The sequence below is a fragment of the Solanum tuberosum genome, unplaced genomic scaffold (assembly GCF_000226075.1).
Source record: "Solanum tuberosum cultivar DM 1-3 516 R44 unplaced genomic scaffold, SolTub_3.0 scf00068, whole genome shotgun sequence".
NCBI classification, from domain to species: domain Eukaryota; kingdom Viridiplantae; phylum Streptophyta; class Magnoliopsida; order Solanales; family Solanaceae; genus Solanum; species Solanum tuberosum.
In genome coordinates, this window is record NW_006238994.1 from 1,993,538 (window position 1) to 2,015,647 (window position 22,110).

Sequence of the window (22,110 nt, forward strand, 5' to 3'; positions counted from 1 at the left end):
CTCCCCTTCAGTTTCTCTTGCTAAAAATCAACTGAATAGCAAAAACTTCCTCTTATCACTTTCATCTCCCTTTCGGAGGATAAAAAAGGTCCATTAGGCTATGAAATGACACGTTATTTTTTTTGTTTCAGCTTGGTATTGACCCAATTTGGAGTCTCATATGTTTTTTGATTTATTTGGCGAGTGCTGCTATTCTTTCCAAAGATGGAAAATGCTCATTATTCTAAGATTTCTGTGTTTTATGCATTCAATCTTTTTGAAATTCTGTATAATGAAAATAAATTTGTTACCTCAAAGGCATTTTCGATTATTTTCTTTTCGACATTTTCCCAAAAAAATAAATGAACTATTAGCTTGAAGTCTAAACTCTCAGAGTATAGGACATTTAGTTTCTAAGTATACTTTTTAAGTTTAGGATTCTTAGAAATACTCAATATTTTTATACTTGATAATTTTGTTTATTTTTCACATCAAACTAGTCTGGCTAAGTTATTCTGGTGGTGTATCTTTGTATTTCTTAAACTTGTTTTTCTATAAAATGTCCCCCCTTCCCCTTGTTCTCAAGGAAAGAAAAGACTATTTCCTCTTAAGTATCTTTTTCTCTCTGACTTGATCTTTGTTTTTCAATTTCTGAGCTCAGGTCTATTGATTGCAAGCATTATGACTTTGGCAATGGGACTTGCCCATTTGGAAATAGTTGTTTCTACAAGGTACAAATGTTATGATGTCTGTGTGTCTTTAGAATTTGATGTCAAGTGATTTGTTGCCATTCTGGTAAAATGACTATCTCCTTTTGAAATAATGGAAGTTTCTATAGAGTTAACCGATACTTGTGGGTGGGACTTGGGAGAGTAGTTGATCTACGCCAAAGCACACCGAGCTTCAGGTATTAAGTGAGCCTTTAACAACATTGTTGACCAGGGAAATTTTATACAAGAGATTCAAAAAATCCAAAAATTTTGAACTTGTATTTCTCTGACAAGAGGGAGTTGCTGAGGTGGTAAGCACCCTCCACCTCCAACCCTAAGGTTGTTGGTTCGAGTCACCAAAGAGCAAAAAAAGGTGGGAGTTCCTAAAGAGAGGTAAAAGAAAAACTTTAAAAAAACTTGTATTTCTCTAATAGTAAGGGGATTCAAAATATTATATATGTCTAAAACAGGAAAAGTAATCCCATTGACACATTAAACTTTTCAACAAATTGAATCCCCTTCCTTGCCTGGTCGATAACCGAATTGGAGTGAATATTTTTCTTTTGGTCTGTTTTATCCTGAAACCCTTATTCTCTATAATGCTTCTCTATTGATCCAATATTTGTTTGACTCGTTCGCTTATCTAGTAAATTGACATAATATGATTTGTGAATTATGGACTATGAAACCTATTGTGAGAACCGCTGGTTGGCTCATCCATTATCAGAATAAGAAAGTATAGGCTTAAAACAGATCTATATTATGAAGGTGTGCTGGAGAAGCTCCTTTCTATCCTTTCTCATTGTTCTTACACTTCTTGCTACTGCATTATGGACATCTTTAGGATCTATGTATATATATGTTCAAATCCCAGAGGAGACAAACACTAGGTGATTCTTCCCATTTTGTTCTAGCCTTGGTGATAGAGTTACCTGCTGGTGGGAGGTGACAAGTATCCCGTGGAATTAGTCGAGGTGCGTGAAAGTTGGCCCGAACACCATGGTCATCAAAATAATAATATTATTTGTTATGAACTCCCTTCTTCTCCACCATTCATTGAGTCCTTATCTTAGCTCTCCATCATATGTTTTTTCTAGAAAAATGATTATTCTGCGGACATCCTTTTTTTTCTCTCTAGAGATTTCCATAAGCTTTGTTGTAAAAGTATGGATTGTTATAGATGATTCAGGCATAAACGTAAACTGGTTCTCCATCATTCTTTTAGTATTCCAAAGGCGATACCTTAATCATTCTTTCCAGAAGTTCCATCATTTGACTCATAAATTGAGCACTACAATTGAAATATCTATTTTGTGCAAGCACATCAGAACCAATGTACTCTCTCTCTCGTATATATATATATATATATATATATATATATATATAGCTATAGCATTGGATTGCTGAATATGATGCTATTTTCCCAGATGTTCGATTTTCTATGTCTGAATATATTATAAAATATGAATATAATTTGTTTTTGAAAATAGTAACTATGAAATACAGAGTTTTGCGTATATACCTTTCTCCTTTTTATTTTGTGAACAATCCCTATCACCACCGCAACAGTTTTCCGTCAGGCTATGAACAATTTTTTCGCCTCTAAGACCACAGTCTTACGGCTACTTCCTAACCGTTCCTCCTTAAGGCTGAAGATCGCAACCTTCACTTTAAGACTATTCTTAAAATTTCAGAGAAGAGAGGTATATAAACCAAACTGTTTATTTCATAATACTATTTTCACATACAAACCATACATATTTTACATATATCTAGACCGTATTAAGAAATACTTTTCCCTGACGGGAGAAGTTCTTACTCACTCTTCGAGATACCTATCATTTTTCTCTAATGGTTTTTCAAAGAAAATGTAGTCTGCCTCTTTAGTGTGTCTTTCCTCTCCTTTTATAGATCGAAGAAGGGACTAATTACAAATTTTGTTTTGTCCCTAAGTTATTACATAATTTGTTCTCTAGTCCTTTTTTGACAATCTTTTGAAATGGCCGACAAGATAAGATTCCTTTTGATAAGGTGCCACGTGCTTGTCCTTTTCTTCTTTGACGAGATAAGGTGAGTTGTCCATGTGCCTATCTTTATCTTCTTTTTACGAGATAAGATTCTCGTTTTGTCGCTTTCTTTATGACGTAAGTGCTTACGTCTTTTGCTTTATCTTCTCCTGATGTTTACATCTTTTTTTCTGCTGATGCTGAGATTTTTATTCAGCTTCGTCTTCATTTATCTTTATCTTATGTTTGTAGAATTAGATTATCCTTTTCATCTGGTAATCTAAGTTTTGGTAATTTTGAACATTCTTCCTTTAATTCTTTAACACATTGAGTGTGTTCCTCAGTCCATCCTTGTCTATTTGAGAATCTTTTTAGAGTATCTATGGGATATACTTTTCTTGATGGAATTTCTTCCATATTCTATTGAAAGTCTTGGATTGAAGAAACATGGAAACTTGCCTGCAAGTTTCTTGATCATAAGCATTCAGTAAATGAAGACGAAGCTGAATAAAAATCTCAGCATCAGCAGAAAAAAAGATGTAAACATCAGGAGAAGATAAAGCAAAAGACGTAAGCACTTACGTCATAAAGAAAGCGACAAAACGAGAATCTTATCTCGTAAAAAGAAGATAAAGATAGGCACATGGACAACTCACCTTATCTCGTTAAAGAAGAAAAGGACAAGCACGTGGCACCTTATCAAAAGGAATCTTATCTTGGCGGCCATTTCAAAAGATTGTCAAAAAAGGACTAGAGAACAAATTATGTAATAACTTAGGGACAAAACAAAATTTGTAATTAGTCCCTTCTTCGATCTATAAAAGGAGAGGAAAGACACACTAAAGAGGCAGACTACATTTTCTTTGAAAAACCATTAGAGAAAAATGATAGGTACCTCGAAGAGTGAGTAAAAACTTCTCCCGCTAGGGAAAAGTATTTCTTAGTACGGTTTAGATATATGTAAAATATGTATGGTTTGTATGTGAAAATAGTATTATGAAATAAACAGTTTGGTTTATATACCTCTCTTCTCTGAAATTTTAAGAATAGTCTTAAAGTGAAGGTTGCGATCTTCAACCCTAAGGAAGAACGATTAGGAAGTAGCCGTAAGACTGTGGTCGTAGAGGCGAAAATACTGTTCATAGCCTGACAGAAAACTGTTGCGGTGGTGATAGGGATTGTTCACAAAATAAAAAGGAGAAAGGTATACACGCAAAACTCTGTATTTCATAGTTACTATTTTCAAAAACAAATTATATTCAGACATAGAAAAGAATACTTAGTACCTATAGGGAAAACAAATATATTGATTAATCTAAACAATATCTGACTACTATACATGCTTGTAGCATATAAATATGTTGAAAGATATTCAATATCATTTACATCTTGTAAGAAGAAGAGTGTGGAAACATCGCATAGCAGTACATCATTTTGATAAAGCAATCCCAGAAATGGAACAAGCATATTTGCATTCTAGCTTAAGATGTACTAAGCTCATAGTAGCTATACATGAAATGAAAATGCATAGAATTCAAGAATATTTTGAATATAAAACTGCTAAATTAATTTTAGACAGAAATGTGTTATACACTGCATAAATTCTGCATACCCTGTCTATGACAGCCAGACCTAAATGGTATATATATATATATATATATATGTATGTGTTTGTGTGTTTAAACCACTCCTTTCTATTATGTTGAATAGCTTGGTTAGCCATGCTGCTTCAACCTCTCTAAGGTACTTTCAAATATTTATAGACATACCATCCAACATAGGTTTTTCCACCCTCATATTTTTAATGGTTTATGATGTACGATGACGAATGAGGAAGCTATAGCATTGGATTGCTGAATATGATGCTATTTTCCCAGATGTTCGATTTTCAATGAAACAAATGATTGTGTGTAGTCTGTTCGGAAAATCTCTTTCTTTGTATAGTTGCTTTGCGTCATTGATAAGGTTATCCAAGAAACCAAAAAAATATCATATACTATAGTGTTGGATTGACAGATCAAGGCTAAAAGAAGAGACTGATTGTTGATCTCCAATGCCTTGTTACCTTCTAGCCTTTAGTGTTGTGCATCAATTCCAAGCTCATGCTTATACTTATGTGCCTTTGAGATACACATTTATAACCACTTCCAATAACTTGTCAAGCAAAAAAAACACTTAAAGCTCATTTAATGTGGACTGTTTGTAATTACACTTGCTTTTGATGAAGGTTGTGCTTGTTGTCTTGGCTCTTTTCAGTGGTATATTTTTCCCGGGACATTCTAATGATAGATAGTTTCAAGTATAAAGTTGTCGTTTATATTCAGTTGAAATATTGAATGACACTGAAGTAGAATAAGCGTTTTTTGAAGAGAACCTGGTTCAAACGTGATCCAACTTATAGATTGAAATGTATGTGATAATAATATAGTGATGACTCTTGTTCAGGACTGTATCGTGTCACTCCATTTCACTGCAGTTCATATTTGCCTTGTTCATTTGGTTTTTGGTTTCTTTATTGAGAGAAAGGGGTGTCAGACTTCAGTGACAGATTGGTTTAGAGGTCAAGGTTATGCAGAAATGCTTACCTTCTGATTTAGAGCCCATTTGGATTGGCTTAAAAGTCGGTCAAACCTACTTTTAAGTCAGTTTTTGAAGTCACAGGGGTTTGTTCTCATCCATTATCTCTTCCATAATGGATGTTCCCGATAAAACTATATATACTTCTCACAGAGGAAGTCTTATATATTCATCAAGTCAAGAAGAATTTTCTTTTCTGATTTATCTTTTTTATCCGTTTTTCTTATCTTAGTATTGTTTTGGTTCAGCCTTTGGTATATTATTCAAAATGCATGCCTGATTACTTACGGATGTTATGGTCCACTATTGCAGCATCAATACCGTGATGGCCGTCTGGAGGAAGTGGTACCGCGTGATCTTGGTCATGAAAATGGAAGCACAGTGATTGCTAAAAATATTAGGTTACACCTGTCATCCCATCTGCTTTCTTCATTTTGTTATGATGACAATGGTCACGGGTGTTTACTATTTCTTTCGGTCCGTAATTGACTGATATTCTTGCATATGACTGTTAATTTCAGGCTCTCAGACTTGCTTGGCAATTTGAGAAGAAGGTGAGCTGTGAATATGCTTATAGTGATTTCAGGGTAAGTTCAAGTTTTACATGTTTTCTTCTTTTTCTTTTACTTGGTGGTAACTTTTGCGTGTAAGGCTTTCAAAGGGTTAGTTTTTTGTAATTTTATGTAAACAAAGAAGAAAAATAATTTCTTTTCAAATCAATATTTCATGCGGTTATTGACTGATTATTCTACCGTCATCCATTCCATGTTTTTTTAAATCTTTCCAATTTAAAACTCTTCTAATATTTTTTCATAGCCTGTTCTTTAATAGCCTTCAATGAGCAATCATTTACTTGATGTGTAAGTGACAACAGTGTTCAATTCATTCTGAGCATTCTTCTGATTATCTGACTGCAGGGTTGAAGTCGGAAACAACTTACATTTCTTCTAAGTGGTTACAAGATTTATTGAATTATGTGAGGTAAAGCCATAATCACTTCCCTTGGTCATATTGAATCTTGACTAGCTGCTCCGGAACTTGAATGGGCTGTGGCCTGTGAATATATTGACTTTAGCAACTTTAGCATGTTCTAGATTCTTTCAGACTAGACTCTTTTCCTTAAGAAACTCGCCATCTAGGGCTAGCATCTGACCTTCAATGAAACAACGCCAGATCGCTCATCTTGTCTAGGACTGGACAATAGCCAAGCTGGAGCCCCCTTTTAGATGAAGCTGCTTTTCCCCAAGAAGCTCTCCAGCCTAGTATTAGCATTATCCGTCCAAAGATAATACTGCAAGTTAGCTGATGTTGTCTAGGTATGGGCACTGGCTTGACTCTACTTGGCTTGCTTGTGTTTTAGCTCGACTTGTTTTGAAAGAGGGAAAAGTCTGGGTCAGTTATCGTCAAAACTCAGCTCAGCCAATGCTTGGCTCAAGCTCGGCTTGGCCAAAGCTTGATTTGCCTCAACTCTCTCTACTCAAACAATTCAGTTAAGTCATGTTACTAATACTTCAAAAATAAAAGTTTAAGCTCTAGTATTAAATAAACTTACTAATTTAGATTTTAAAATGTTAGTACTTCTACAATACTTTTTTTACAAAATAGTCATTACTAATTTATTAGCTACATTGTTAATATGATTGTAACTTAAGCTACTCTATGGTGACATAACATTAAAACACAACAAAAAATTTGATTAATGAACTGAAATCGTTAATGTGGTTCAGCTCAGTGTATTGAATTATTTTCTGATTTGAATTTGTTAATATGTTCTATATAAAATGTGATGTCCTTTCTATCCTTTCTATTCAAGTTCTGATTTAAATTAGTGATTCAAGTAAGTCAGTTGCATTTGTATTCACTTCTCAATCTAAACTATGGATTCTTATATTTTTTGCTTAATCACCTATTTAATATATGAATTCCAAATCTGTTAGTCGCTTATGGGAAAAAAAGGTTAAATAATTGACTTGAGAGCTCGGCTTTGGGTAGTCTCCATTCTATACTCACTGCTCGGCTGAGCACAGAATTGAAGAAAATTTGATTGGGCTCTACTTGGGGTTCGCCTTGATATTGCTGTAGAAGCTCAGTCAGACACCATGCTGTGAAGTTTGGGCTGACTTGACGGCACCTAGGCCTAAGTTCTGTCTTGATTGAGCTGGATTCACTAGTCATGTCATTATTTAGATAGGTGGATGAATTTCTTATGATTTTGCTGCCATTCACTTATTGCATCTGATTTTGCTGCCGTTTACTTATTGCATCTGATTTTGCTGCCGTTTACTTCTTGCATAATCTAATTTTTAGGAGATTTGTTAGAGTTGATCCTTGGAAGTTAGAATCGATAACTCAACCCCGTTAGTATCAGGAAGAAGAAGAAAAAGGGAGTATACGTTTCACGTTTCTTTCTCTGTTGTTTTAACAGATTTATCAGAATCATAGGTGATGAATAAACCGTTCTTCTGTTTGCCATTGAATCCATGTAGCTATTTATTTTAGAAATCGTTGTTTTTATTTTGCTATATTTTATGTACTTCTGGTAATCTTCATGCTTCTTTTGTTTAAATTATAATTGGCTTGTGTCTGTTTCAGTACTGGTGAATTATGCGTTGGGAGTTGAGGTGCAGACATGGCATTCCAGACACAAGGGACTTGCTTGTATAATCATGGATACATGTGTATGGAACTTAACCTATCCCCTAAATAAAAAAATAAAAAAAGAAAGAAAAAGGACGATGATAAAGTGTATATGGATTGTGTATATTAGAGATTAAAACTAAGTATACTTGCAATTGTGAAGAGCATAATATAATAAAAAACTAAAAGGAGCAGGGAAATGTTTTTGGCGGTTACTATTCCTCTTTCTACTCTTTTATCTATATTTGTTTCACTGTTTTTGTTTATTAGCGATAAATAAACTATTTAACTAATCTTCTACTTTAATATGTGTGAAAAAAATAATAGCGGAAGTGAGAAACCATGGCAAATTATCATGAACAACAATGACAAAAAAAATAATGATACTATGAATAGTATGGAAGGATAAGTGAGATAACACTCGACTATTTAACTAATCTTCTACTTCGTGTCATTCATAACCTCCTAGTCGAGTGAAATGTGCTCAGTACCCTCTGAAAAGATTCCTTAATAACACTGAGGATGACATCCAATGATAGACTCTTCTCAACATCCAATGTTTACCATTTCATTGAGAATATGAGTTGGAAACGGTTGAACCTCTACCTAGGATTTAATATCATAAATTCCAGATGCTATAACTGTGATTTAATTTTCTAATAACACATCTTGTTTGACTCTCTAATGCCAAATCTACTTTGGCAAATCGTCATCTACAGGTGCACTAACATTGGTCTAGCACTAATTAAAAAGCGTTAGTTTAATTAAGGGTAAGGGGTCAAAATTACCCTTCAACTTTCATTTATTAGTTGATTACCCTTATCATTAAAATGAAGTTAATAAACTTATCATCCATACCCCTCCTTGGACGGAAATCTCCAAATTAATTGAAATTACTTGATTTTTCAAAAAAATAAATAACCCATCACCTTAATATAACCCAAACCTGACCCATCTAACTAAACTAACCCAAACAAATATACTTATCAAACCAAAATTCTTGACTTATAATTCCCAAAGAAGAGAAACAATTCCTAATTTGTGTCACATTTTCATATTGAGCACTGATTTTCAGCATATTATCATCTTCCAAATTTCAAGAATGATACAGCCTTCCTCTGTGACTCACGAACCCGCCAACCCCTTTGATTTTGTATCAAAGTTGGGCTCTTTTGTGTTTGAATCATAAGAAGAAGTTATTTAGTTTGAATAGTAGTAGAAATGGTGGTATTTCAAGCATTAAAAGAGTTATTCTTCAGTTCAATAGAGATATTATGCTACATTGCGGTCAAATGTAAACTTGTTTGAATCTCGATATCCGAAATGTGTCACATGGGACAAAGGGAGTAGTAATTAACTGATGTGAGATTATATTGTAGAGTAATGATTTACAATTAATAATCAATGTTTAAGCTCCTAAAGTTTTAAATGAACTACTGTCCACTTTCTAATATATTAAATTTTCTTCTTCGTTCAACAACTCCTCCTACTTTTTTTCCTTCTTGTTCCTTATTTCTTTCAAAATGAATTTAGTTGAGCTCGAGCATTATTATCAACGTATCATCAAAATGGTTTAGTTCAATTATTTTTATTTATCGAAGCAAATTAATAAAAGATATATTTTATTTTTTTTGGTAGAGTTACCGAAAGATAGCTAATACTTCCAAATATTTACTACCCCCCCTATCTCAAAATTTACGTAACGCTGCGAGTGTAATACAAAAAGATAAACTCTCTTTATTATATAGCCAAACCAGTAATTATACAAAATAAAGTATAATAAAATCCTACTATCACCAGGCGAAAAAAAGAGGAAGAAAAAGAAAAAAGAAATTTCTCACTCAAGCATCAAAATACCACTGCATTTATCTAAAATGTATATCTACATAAGTACCGGCGGTAACGCCGATGAATAAATAGTCATCAAATCAACGAGGAATAAAGAGCGATCGATCTAGTTCCTGAGAAGAGCAGCAACAGAGAAGATCAGCGAGGAGCAGATAATAGCACCGGAAATCGGTAGGGAAAACGCGCCGCCTTGGTCCGGCGAAGGTGCCGGAGCCAATGTCGGTTCCTGAGCGGAAGCGACCGCCGACAAAATCGCCACAATTGCAAAAAACACAGCCATAGCTTTCACTTCCATATCTCAGAAATTGCAGAGAATCGGAGAGATAATTGAACTAATAGATCGGAATTGGAATTGAGATCGGGATGAAGAGTGAAGAAGGTAGAGTAAAGGTTTATATAGGGAGATGATAAACCGTGTGGGTCCCAGGGGAGAGCTGGAGGAATATGCCACGTTGAGAAGACAGGTTGAAAGTTGATTTGAAGAAGTAAAAAAGAAAGAGTCGCCGGCGAAGTTGAGGGATCGTCGCCGTCACGCTGTTAATGCAGACGGGGCCACATGTCATTAAAACAGGTAAGCAATTTTTATTAATACTATAATAATCAATGATTGATTAGTATAATTAATGGTATATACTGTTATTTTTAGGTAAATTATTAACCTCTTCCTTCCATATGATGTGACAATCTTTCTTTTTAATCCGTTTAAAAGAAAATGTTACCTTACTAGAAATAATTTAATTTCAAAATTTCATTTTATCCGAAATGATCTTCAGCTACATAAATATCTAAAAATTATTTTAGATTACAAATTCTAAAGATATCACGTAAAATACAACGGAAAGAATATTATTATTGATATATTTGTAGGATAGTGACTGGTTTGTTTTTTTCTCTCTCGTAAAAGGTAAAATCGAAAAAGAAAAAAAAAGTTAGTTGGCGAGGTAGGTAGGAATATGAGAAATGTAGGTTGGACTTGAAATGATAAACAATACTTTATAGAGCAACTTTCACGTATAGCAAACACAAAAATTATATTTGTATGATATAATTATAATTTGCATAATTGTGCTCCATAGCAAACATAAATATGTATATTTTGCTATACATATACAAAAGAAAGCAGTTGTATATAATTTGTTTCTGTTTTGGTATACATATACAAAAGATCAATTGTATAATCTGTGTTAATATAAAGCGAGAAAAGAGAGAAAGGTAAAAGAGAACTGGGTAGGGGAATATTTGTATTGTATAATTATAAGTGTATAGGACGAAGATATATATATTTGCATGTGTTTATATAATTTTCTCTCGTTTTATACAAACATAAACACAATTTATACATTTCTGTTTGTATAAGCGAGAGAGGCGATGGAGAGACTGGCGAGCGAGATCTGGGAGAGGGGGAGAGGAGGGGGAATGAAAAATATATGTATATATACATTTTTCTCTCGCTTATACAAACACAAACACATTTTATACATTTAGCGTTTGTATAAAAAGTGAGAGAGGCAAGGGAGAGAACGAGAGTGGCGAGCGAGATTCACCAGGAGAGAAGCAAAATAGCAACAGTTTGCTATGGGGTACAATTAAATCAAACTGTGTTTATAGCATTTAATTTGAATTAATAATTTGCTATTATATACAATTTTCTCTACTTTATATGTAATTAGTTGTTTCTTAAAAATGAATGGGTGAAACTAATTGCTTCACTCAGGGTTAATCTTTTAAATTAGTAGAAGGTTAATATTATTTAGACCCCTCAGAGTCGGTTGCTTAGAGTTATGCAAGTATTAGTAATATAAAAATTAGTTATGAGTGAATTTATGTAATATTTAGTTATGTAGGGATTAATTGGTTATACATATATTAGTTATTCAGATTTCTAATGTGTCAACCAACGTCATATTAATGTTAATACATGAATAATCTATTTCTTATCCAGCTACCAAACGACCCCCCAATTAATAATAAACTCTTATTTTAGTTTCTATAATCTATCTACAGTCGGATATCTCAATAACATCGTCCTTATATAACAATAAATATCACTATATCAACCAAATTTTTCTTAGAATTGATATTTTACGTTATATTTCCCTTTTTATAACATTTTTTATATTTATAACAGCATCAACTAGGTCTAGATTTTGACCAAATATTTTGATACTTTAATATAATATATATTATATGAAACTTTTTTTTATCATGAATATATTTTGCCATCATAGAAAGATTTTTAATTTCTTTTGTTATATAAAGTGTCATTAAGCTTAGAATTTGACATTAAAAAGGTTTAATCCAATTGTTATAGTAGCTAAAAAATCTTGAAATTAATAATGTACTTATGAAGAAGTTTGACTATGTATTTATATAGGTCTTCTATCAAATGAATAATTTCAGCAACATCAAACTATTAATAAAGAAAATTGTTTCATCTACCGGTTTTTATTTTTGGGCTGTTAGTTTGCTACCACGCAAAGCTTTTAAATTATTATTTATAATAATGTTGTTTTTTTTTGGGCAAATTTACCATTTTATTAGAAATAAAATTCTCAATAGGGATAAGTACAAGCAAGGGGGCTAGGTCTTCCCTTACCAATCCTAATGCGGTAACAAACCTCTATTAACTAACAAGCATGAAGAAAATACGAGCTAGAGAGAACTAGGTATTTTGTTATCACCACAGAATTTGTAATACACTCTATGATGATATTACAAATGAGGATACTTAAATAGTGCAAAAATATAACAACCAAGAGGAAGGTTGAGTTATCGACATCAACCTTCCTTTTAAAGATGCATGAATTAAAAAGAATTGATTGCCCATCTAAAGTAACCTGTAGTATTTTGCTCTTGTCTCCTTCTTCTAATCTATCCAACAACACTTGATAGTTCATCACTTCTTCTTGGAATTATTGGATCTTGTTGAATATGTTGACACTGTCATATGATTCTGCTTTGCCACTCGCATCAGTAGGTGCCTTGGAACAAACTCCTCAGTCACATTGTCATCCTAACTATTCTTTTTTCCATGCTTCTTTTTGTTATTGCGTTGTTGCCTAGGAGAATATATGCATCCCTAGCTGCATTCCCAAAGCAGTGATCCAACCAATCCTCTTCATCACTTTCCTCATCTTGTAGGTTAGCAAACTGATTTGGGCAGAAAGTACTACTACCACCAACTTGTAGTTGTTTGTTAGTGTTAAATAGGTGTAAGAGAAACCAACCTTTCAACATCAAAACTTCCCAATGCATCAATAAGCTCCTTGTCACTAACAGAAATTTTTTGAACATTAGAACCTGCTAAAATCAATTGTCGCTCCCAATATAACGGAGATGAAATATAGGCAACGCTACTACCCTTAGGCACAAAGGTTGGTGCTCCGGGGCTCAATTTACTATGAGGTGTGACATGCTCCTCCTCTTCTTCTACCATATTTGCACATCGACTCTCATTTGTAACACATTTTTGCCCACTAGAAGTCATCAAACTATTTGTTGAAGTAGTTGTTGCTTTTTTCGATGCCACCACATTCCAGCCCTTACTGCCATATTGAGCAGAGACCTCACCACTGGATTTTTCAACTCGCTGTGTTGCCTCATGTTCAGTCCTTATAACATGTTTACCCTGTCCAACAACTAAATGCTGCCTATGATTTTCATCTGATTCATGTGCATTAACATCACCTAGTTGCTGTTGAGAATCAACTAGTGATGCACCAACCACAACTCTTGAATTTGTATTCTCCAATCTTTGAGAAACACCATGATGTGCATTCAATATAGTAGTTGCAGATGTCGAAGAACCAATTTTTGTCACATTTTGATTATCTTCAACGACAACCGATTGTGATGTCTCAATAGTTTCCAAAGTTGAGGCATTTCCCTGTTTTTCAACGCACCCCCCAAAGCCTTATCAGAATCGTGTTCAATGCCTATAGCAACTGAAGATTTCTCCTTGACATTAGGATCAAATTGAACAGTAGCAATACCTATTGTAACGTTATCTGTAGGAACAATTTGATTTTTAACCGTTGTTTTGATATTAACTAGATTATTTTGGACCTCAACAACACCTTGTGCATCATTATCTGAAGTTTTTTCCGCCAACAAATCATAATTCAAGTCTGCTTGAGCTTGAGGATTTTTTTGAACCAAAATAGAACTGGAATTATTGTGCATTGCATCATCAGATTTGTATGATTCAGTTTTCACCAATACATTGTTTTTGGTGCACGTACTGGGATTTTTATCATCGTCTCTTTGAATAACTTCTTCTAGTCCCCTCTTCTCATTCAAAATTCTCCTTGCGTCACCCTTATATTTTTGGATATCATGCGCAATTTCTTCTTCTCTTACACCTACTTCTTGATCATGGACTAGGTTCTTTTTCAAGATTAGACGACAATTTATTTCGGCATGGCCTTGATGCTTGCAATTAGTACAATACAGAGGAAGATTATCATAAACAATCTCTTGAAAGTGTTCCAAAATCTTACTAGATTCCTCATCCAAATACTGGAGTTTAATTCATTTAGGATGCTTGTCCAATAGATCAAGTTCAACTTTTACTCTTGCTGTGCTAGGTCTTGATCGAACTTGAGTTGCTTTATCGATTGCAATTGGGCGCCCCGCTGCCGATGCAATTGATAAAAGGGATTTCCTAGCAAACAAACTGATAGGCAAACCTGGCAGGGATAACCAAGCTAATGCTCTTGAAGTTTCTTTAATATCACAGCTTTTATTTTTTGAGCTTCCATTGACAGAATAGCCTTTCATATTCTTTGGTACTTTACAAAGCTACAACACAATGACAAAACAATATACTCCTTCTGTCCCATGGACATTTTATGTGTGACATTTTTTCTTGGTTAGTCCGTCTCAAAAAGAATGTCACATTTTTACTCCTAATGAAATGATTTATAATCACACAAATATTTAAGAGTTGTTTTATACCACAAGTTTCAAATTGCTGAAAATTCATTTTCGTTTGATTTAGAAAATTGTCTGATTTGCACCATCGTCATTTCAATAGCATCAATATTAAAATAGCTTAATGCAACCGACATAAATAATCAAGCATCAATCAATTGAGAGTTGACGGTCTGATTCCACTCAGTGGCATTAGTCGAATTCCATTTTCAAAATTTCCCGTCATTGGATTTCTTAAAAGGGGCAAGTTACCTGAGGTATTTCCATGGACCGTTGGATGGAAAAAACTATCTTTCCCTTCTTTGTAATTGAACAATTGAAACATTATAAAATGATAGTACTTGTCATTTCACAAAACCAATAAATTTTTCCATTTTGAATGTTACTAGCTACACTAATTTCATAAGTTGAGGAAATAATTGAAATATTATTCTTTCACTATTAACAATCAATAGATGAGGTTGTGGTTAAGATTGTCTCAAGAAAAGCATCAACCATCATGTGTCCTAGAAGAACTTGGGAAGAAGCAGTAAGGTGTAAATTGTCTTTTTGCAACTGCAAGCCCTTGGCATCAACAGTTACTACATTAGCAAGGTCAGGATTTAACTGTGCTTCTCTTACTGTCTCTGTGTAATGCTTTCCTCCTGAAGCTAGAGCCACCTTTGAACAAAAAAATATTCGTTTATAAAAACCAGATAAACAAATTGAAACGGAGAGAGTGCCAAATTTAAGTTTACCTGGATAATCAAAAGCTCTGGTATCCCAACATCATTTCTCAAGTCACTGAAAAATTGCTGCATTTTGCCTTTATAAGAATTTGCATCACTCTGGCTCATTGTGTCACTCTCCCCTTGATACCAAAGCATAGCTCTAATTACACCATATTCTTGCACTATAGAAGCCTTGGCTCTCATCACCAGCTGATTGTAAAGGAAAGTCCCCTTTTGCCATTCGCTTATTTTGTTCCCCGCCATCGCGCATGGTACCAACCCTACTATCCCAAGACACGAAGTTTTATTCAACAAAGAATTTGCAAAGGGCATACCTGCATAGACGAATCTAGAATTTATAGTTAGTGTGTTCAGAGCGAGTTTAATCTATTTATACACACATACACAACTTTAAAAATAAAAATACACATGACTCATATCTATTTGAGCAAAATATACATTAGTGTGTTTTTCTTCTTCTTTTTTCTCAACAATGAAAAAATAGAAATGAAGGGAGGTATATTGTTGGGTTATGACATGTTATTTGACTCAAGATATTTGAAAAGAAACACTTTGTAATATTATCTTCAAGATATTTATGTTAACATTAAAATTCTAATGCATGGGTCCCCAGTTACAGCCCATTTAGTGTTGGATTAGACTTGATGTTTTTGGCCCATCAAAATAGTGGGTCAGCTCGACCAATCCCGTTAAATTCCAAAACTCATATGACCTAGCCATGATGAATTGGGCTGGCTCATGATACAGTCATATATACTGACAACTACATATATGATTCGAGCCGAAAGCTTTGAGTTCAGTTGAACTCCTTATAAATCCGCCCCTACATACCTGGACCAATCCCACAAGTAACGTTCACGTCAATATCTGCATGTAAAGGTTCAGTTGCCTCCACCCATTGAAGATTGGCATCAAGTTTAAGGATGGCGGGATTAGGGCTACACTCCGGCGGAACGATACCATCCCATTTGTTCTTCACGACACCTCCTAAGCCGGACATGTTGCTCTGTCCAGCTAGTAAGAAGATGTTCTTCACCTGTGAATTTGCTATAGCTGTAAAATAAGATAAAGCCATAATCATAAGCAATGCCTTGGACTTTGTCATTTGTTATATACACTATGTTTTTCTACTCTATGAATTACATTCAACTTTTTCAGATATATACATTGGATGAAATTGGTTAGGTTTTGTGTGTAGCAATAGAATTAAGGTATAGGACTTTTGAAGTTCAAAGCAAACTTGACCCTTTTTTTAATTTATTACGTTATATTTCTTTATTTTCCATGTGATTCGTGATGCATAAATAAAATTGTGATACATAAAGAAGCATCATGTTGGCGTTGAATATTCCTTAATGGACACTTAATTAAATATCGATCAAATCAAAGTTAGTTGAAATTTATTAGCTTTGAAGCGTTAGGCTATACTATAGTATATATCTATGTTTTAAATAAATAAAATACAGACTGGAAACAATAAAAAGTGAATAATTTATATGGTTTTGTTCTCTCAACTCTACGTAAAAACACTCTCAAGCATAATGTCAACCCTGAGATAATAAGTTATAATGAGCAATTATTTAGATGGATATATATTTGAAGGCACGTTGCATTTAATTTATATATATTATGTGCCATGAGTACTACAAGTTTGTGTTGTCTTTAATTAACTTCAGGAAAAGCCAGCTTTCTTTAAGGCTTTTATTTAAGCTCTTTTAATATTCAAATTCGCGTTGGATAGGACTAATTCTAAGTTTTTTTCATATCAAGAATTCGAAATTTCTAATTAAGGAAGGAATAACCTCATTCACTGTTGTTTGGTGGGTTACAACTTACAAGTTTAGACATGCCGTAATAATTTTAGTAAACAGCGAACTTCTCTCTCTTTAAATGTCAAATATTATTATCTATTATATTGTGGCTCATACAATTATTTACTCTAAATGTCTAAATCAATGCTAACATACCATGGTTAAATAACTTAACAAAATAAAAATATACGTAATTAACCAAGTTATACATAGTTGTATACGTTTAAACACACCATGTATATATTAATTTGATATAAATATTTGGTGCAATAATATAAATTATTGGAGAAGGTCAAGTCTAATGGGATGTTTGCATATACGACTTAAGTATGAATATAATTAATGGGTGGCTAGAATATTGTTAGCCAAAGAAGAACATACCAGGCAAGAGAAAAGTTGAATTTATGTTCCCATGTCATACTAGCAATTTTCTAATTTAAAATACATGCAAATCTCATTTCTGATAAAAAAAATTCTAATTATTACTAGTTTCATTTGGTTCAATTTGTTTAATCTATTTTGTCTTGGTACGAAGTTTAATAAAATAAAGAATATTTTTAAATTTTATAATCTTAAATTAAAGATATGTCAAATATATCAAAATGTTTATTAATTTTAGATGTCACGTAAAAAGTTAATATTAAACCATCACTAAAAAGAATTATTCTTTTAAATGGGCTAAAAAAAACAGTCAGCTTATATGCCATAGTTGATGAAATTATTGATTATATGTGAAATAGTCAGCTTAGCAGAAGAAAAAGAAATAAATGAGAAAACTATATTTTAAATTAGAGTTTAAAATTACACTATTTTAAAATATAAATTATATTTATAATTTTCAAAAATAATTACTACTAAAAGTAAATAAAATAATAATAATTATGTCACCTCAAATAATTTGAGACGAGAAGAGTAAACTTCTACCACACCAATAAATAAGGAAAATGACGTCTAAACTATGATGAATTTGTAATAACATGTTCATACTTGATGGATATTTACAACTCCCTAAATTTTTTTATTAAAAAGTATTTAGTTTTTTAACTTTAATGTAACTTGAGACAAGTCTGAAACATAATTATGAAAGGATACAGTGATTCATGAGATTAAAATTTTAAAAAATCAACAAATTTTAACGTATAATTTGCATTGACACTCCTGTTTGATAAAAAAAATTCTTATACTTGCCGGAGATCGGAGAACTCTGAATAGCTTATTTTTCCTCCAGTGAATGGTGATTGAGTTTCGCCCCAATTAATAGCAGCAAAGAAGAGCCATATCTGCGATCTGAAAGCATTTTCTGATTGAAAATCCATTAGGTTTCAGTAAGTTCTCTTTTCACACTAGCTCTAAAATTGCTTTAACATCATCTGCATCGCCACAAAATTTTGTTTGTAAGCGTAGAACTGTGAAGAATATTGATGAAGCTGTTGCTTTATTCCGTCGAATGATAGTTTACCGTCCTCCGCCATTGGTTAAGGCGTTCACTGAATTGTTGAAGGTAGTTACGAAAATTAAAAAAAATAAAAAATTCTGTTGTTATTCATCTCTTTAAAGAAATTACTACTTTGGGAATTGCGAACCAAACATTGCAGCTTATAACACCTTAATTGACAGCTTATGCAAAGATCGAATGGTAGATGATGCCCACAAGCTGTTCACTAGAATGACTGAGAAAGGGATTTATCCTGATATTATTACATATAGTTCAATTATTCAATGTTTTTGTAATTTTGGCCAATGGGAAGAAGTTAAGAAAGCTACTGAATCAGATGATCCATCATGGTGTGTATCTGAATGTCTAAACCTATAATATATTAGTTGATGCGTTTTGCAAGGAAGGTAGGGCGGAAGACGCCAAAGCTATCATTGAATGTATGATACAAAAGGGCGTTGATCCTGATGTAGTCACATACAACACATTGATAGATGGTTACTATTGGCAGGGTCGGTTACATGAAGCAAAACAAGTGTTTGATTCGATGGTGCAGAGGGGTGTTCAACCTAACACTAATCAATGGTTATTGCAAAAGAATGGAAATAGACAAAGCCATAGATCTTGTGAGAGAAATGTCTCTAAAACAATTAAAACCTGGAATTGTAACATACACCAGTACTGTTTTGCAGGGATTATTTCGAGTAGGGAGATTCTCCCATGCACAAAAGATGTATGATGAGATGCGTGTTTTAGGATTCAAACCCGATACTCAGAGTCACACTTATTGTATCATGCTAGATGGTTTGTGCAAGAATGGACATGTTGAAGAAGCTCTGGTGTTTCTTCAAGAACTGGAAAGAAAGAATGTTGACCTCAGCTGTTCTATGTATGAGGTTGTTATTGCTGGATTGTGCAAAAAAGGCAAGCTCAATATTGCTCAAGATATATTCAATAATTGTGTGTTCTGATGGTTTACATGTCAACGTGAGGTCGTACAATGCAATGATAAATGGCCTATGCCGGGAGGGTTTGCTAGACGAAGCAGAAGACTTGATGAGGAAGATGGAACAAAATGGGCTTTCACCCGAAGATTTTGCTTGTGATTTTATTTTGCAAGGATTTCTTAAAAGGGATAAGTTACATGAGGTATTTCCACTTCTGCAAGAAATGGTTGATAAGGGTCTCTCCTAATGCACATACATTTCAGCTGCTGATAAATCTAGCTTCAGCTGAATGTACTCTACTCGACATGATCCAGAGATTAAGACCCAAAGATTGTAAGTGATTGTGTTCTAATTTTGGTAAAGGAACAGGATGCAGCAGCCACCTGGTCGCTGGTTAGAGTTATGCAGGTAGTAATGTAGGGATTCGTTATTCATGTATTAGTTATTCTATTTTTACTACCCTGCATTATATAATAAATAAATTGACTCATAAATTATACTTGTGGGATTGTAAAAATAATAACCAAACACCGTACCTGGTGTGCTGAATTCTATACAAAACAACTAAAATCTACCAAACATGGTATTGACTATGCTAGCTTCAATATATGAATAATTCCCTTTGTAACCAACAACCAAACGACCCCCACTTTAACTGGATGATTTTTTCGTTGTTGCAATTTACTTCTTCTTTTCTTACATAGCTCCTGTGTCATTGTCAATTATATGCTTGCTCTAAACTTCTAAGATAAAGGACTTGATATTACAGAGGAACGTAACTACAAATCATGCTGCATTTATTAAAAACATCTTCCCTTTTGTAATTTCTATGTTCAAGGAGGTTGGCACTTTTATGTATCGAAAATTGACACCCCTCTTAGATCGTTGGATGGAGAAAACTACATTTCCCTTCTTTTTACTTGAACAATTGAAACATCAATTAATGATAGCTTGTACTGTTTTATGATTACATTACAGAGTATTGAACATTTTCCTTTCTGAATGTTTACACTGGTTTCACATGTTGAGAAACTAACTGAAGTATTCTTTCACTATTGACTATGAGTAGATTAGGATGTGGTTGAGATTGTCTGAAGATAAGCATCAGCCATCATGTGTCCTAGGAAGACTTGGGAAGAAGCAGTAAGGTGTAAATTGTCTTTATGCAACTCCAAACCCCTGGCATCAACAGTTACTACATTTGCAAGGTCAGGATTTAACTGTGCTTCTCTTACTATATCTGTGTAATTTGTTCCTGAAGCTAGAGCCACCTACATAAGTTTGAACAAAAGAAGTGTAAACAAGTAAGGATAACTAATAACCAACTTTGCAAGGGATGCTTGACTGACCTCAGATTGTGACGGAGAATTTATTGTATTATTGAAGCTAAGATTTCAAAATCTAATATTTGTTGAAATTTTAGTGGAATTTCACACACACACACACACACATATACGCTCCGTGTTGAAAATATACTGCATTTGGATGAACCTGCAGCTTAAGAACCGGTTCCTGCAGTAAGAGTTACTCCCTTTGTTTCAATTTGTTTGACTGCGTACCTTCCTTTTTAGTCTGTTTCAGAAAGAATATCTCTTTCCTTTATAAGAACTCTTTAATTTCCAAATGACATGTTTAAAACCACAAGATTAAAAGACATTTTGGTACATTCCACATATCTTTAGTTTAAGATCGCAACACTCAAAAGTTTTCTTTATTTTCTTAAACTCCCCGTCAAAATTGGAACGGGGGAGTACCAAATTTAAGGTTACCTGGATAATCAAAAGATCTGGTATCCCAACATCACTTCTCAAGTCTGTGAAAAATTGTTGCATTTTTCCTTTATAAGCATTTGCATTACTCAGTAACGTTGTGTCACTCTCCCCTTGATACCAAAGCATAGCTCTAGTTACCCCACATTCTTGCACTGCAGCAGCTTTGGCTCTCATCACCAGCTGATTGTAAAGGAAAGTTCCCTTTTGCCATTGACTTATTCTGTTCCCCGCCATTGCGCATGGTACCAACCCTACTTCCCCAAGAAACGAAGTTTTATTCAACAAAGAATTTGCGAAGGGCATACCTGCACACACGAATCTAGAATTTATAGTTAGCATGTCCAGAGCGAGTCTAATCTATTGAAATCCGCCTCTACATACCTGGACCAATCCCACAAGTAACATTTGTGTCGATATCTGCATGTAAAGGTTCAGTTGCCTCCACCCATTGAAGTTTGGCATCAAGTTTGAGGATGGCCGGATTCGGGCTACACTCCAATGGAACAATACCATCCCATGTGTTGTTCACGACACCTCCTAGGCCCGACATGTTGCTTTGTCCAGCTAGTAAGAAGATGTTCTTCACCTGTGAATTTGCTATAGCTGTAAAATAGGATAAAGCCATAATCATAAGCAATGCCATGGACTTTGCCATTTGTTATATACACAATGTTTTTCCACTATGAATTTCATTCAACTTTTACAGATATATATATATATATATA

The 22,110-nt window shown here is 33.8% G+C and overlaps 2 protein-coding genes and 1 pseudogene across 3 annotated transcripts in view; 2 read left to right on the plus strand and 1 right to left on the minus strand.

Moving 5' to 3' along the window:
• Nucleotides 1–8,124, plus strand: part of LOC102595518 (E3 ubiquitin-protein ligase makorin-like) — an 11,579-nt gene extending 3,455 nt beyond the window's left edge. The window contains exons 4-8 of one of the 2 annotated variants that reach the window (XM_006345401.2): nt 641–710; nt 5,585–5,673; nt 5,794–5,859; nt 6,190–6,253; nt 7,865–8,124. In XM_006345401.2, the coding sequence (XP_006345463.1) occupies nt 641–710; nt 5,585–5,673; nt 5,794–5,830 (196 nt within the window). In that variant the 3' untranslated portion in view covers nt 5,831–5,859; nt 6,190–6,253; nt 7,865–8,124. Of the gene's footprint in view, nt 1–640; nt 711–808; nt 887–5,584; nt 5,674–5,793; nt 5,860–6,189; nt 6,254–7,864 lie in introns of those variants that run through there. The other variant, XM_006345402.2, reaches the window with a different exon arrangement.
• Nucleotides 8,125–18,786: 10,662 nt separating this feature from the next.
• LOC102596084 (pentatricopeptide repeat-containing protein At1g63330-like) lies at nt 18,787–20,767 on the plus strand (annotated as a pseudogene).
• Nucleotides 20,554–22,086, minus strand: LOC107060244 (probable carbohydrate esterase At4g34215). The gene is made up of 3 exons (XM_015307876.1): nt 21,767–22,086; nt 21,383–21,690; nt 20,554–20,884 (listed from the first exon to the last, which is right to left on the minus strand). The coding sequence occupies exons 1-3, from the start codon at nt 22,038–22,040 to the stop codon at nt 20,684–20,686; spliced, it is 783 nt and encodes a 260-aa protein (XP_015163362.1). The 5' UTR covers nt 22,041–22,086; the 3' UTR covers nt 20,554–20,683.
• Nucleotides 22,087–22,110: the final 24 nt, after the last annotated feature.

What these genes read in the sequence shown, in the direction of transcription:
- LOC107060244 (XM_015307876.1), bottom strand. Translation starts at nt 22,040, where the DNA reads ATGGCAAAGTCCATGGCATTGCTTATGATTATGGCTTTATCCTATTTT. An exon ending in TACTTGTGGGATTGGTCCAG is followed by an intron (nt 21,691 to 21,766) that starts GTATGTAGAGGC and finishes TCGTGTGTGCAG; the next exon opens with GTATGCCCTTCGCAAATTCT. An exon ending in CAGATCTTTTGATTATCCAG is followed by an intron (nt 20,885 to 21,382) that starts GTAACCTTAAAT and finishes AAACTTATGTAG; the next exon opens with GTGGCTCTAGCTTCAGGAAC.